We start from the raw sequence: 390 nt of genomic DNA on the forward strand, positions 1-390 counted from the left end.
CCCCCGCAGCACCCCCCCCGCCAGCCCCACGCCGGGCAGCCCAGCTCCGTCCCCGTCGTACCCTGCAGGGCAGGCACCAAGCTCAGCCGGCACCAGGCCCACAGCCAAGCCCCAAACCTCCTCTCTGCCAGCAGAGTCACCCGTCCCCAGCAGCACCGGAGGATGGGAGCGAACTTACAAGCTCCTAACTTTGGATTCGGGAGGCTGAGCATCCACGCAGTCTGCACCGCGAGCTGGGAGCCAGGAGCCCTCGTCTTCATCGCTGCAGCACAAAGGAGTGGGGGAAAAAACCTGTGCTGAGTCACAGGCTCGCCACGAGCGAGTGCCAGAGCCACCCTGGGGCTCCCTCCCGAGCCACACAGCGTCCCCGCAGAGCCACACGTGCGGAGG

General features: G+C 67.7%; 1 protein-coding gene across 1 annotated transcript in view; it reads right to left on the bottom strand.

The window, feature by feature from the left end:
- LOC103924848 (scavenger receptor class F member 1-like) overlaps positions 1 to 390 on the bottom strand; it is a gene marked incomplete at its 5' end in the record, with an annotated part of 10,160 nt that overhangs the window by 7,117 nt on the left and 2,653 nt on the right. The window contains 1 exon segment of the mRNA XM_009333453.1: positions 179 to 262. Within this exon segment, the coding sequence (XP_009331728.1) occupies positions 179 to 262 (84 nt within the window).

Source organism: Pygoscelis adeliae, unplaced genomic scaffold, assembly GCF_000699105.1.
Source record: "Pygoscelis adeliae isolate BGI_AS28 unplaced genomic scaffold, ASM69910v1 Scaffold331, whole genome shotgun sequence".
In the NCBI taxonomy this organism is placed as follows: domain Eukaryota; kingdom Metazoa; phylum Chordata; class Aves; order Sphenisciformes; family Spheniscidae; genus Pygoscelis; species Pygoscelis adeliae.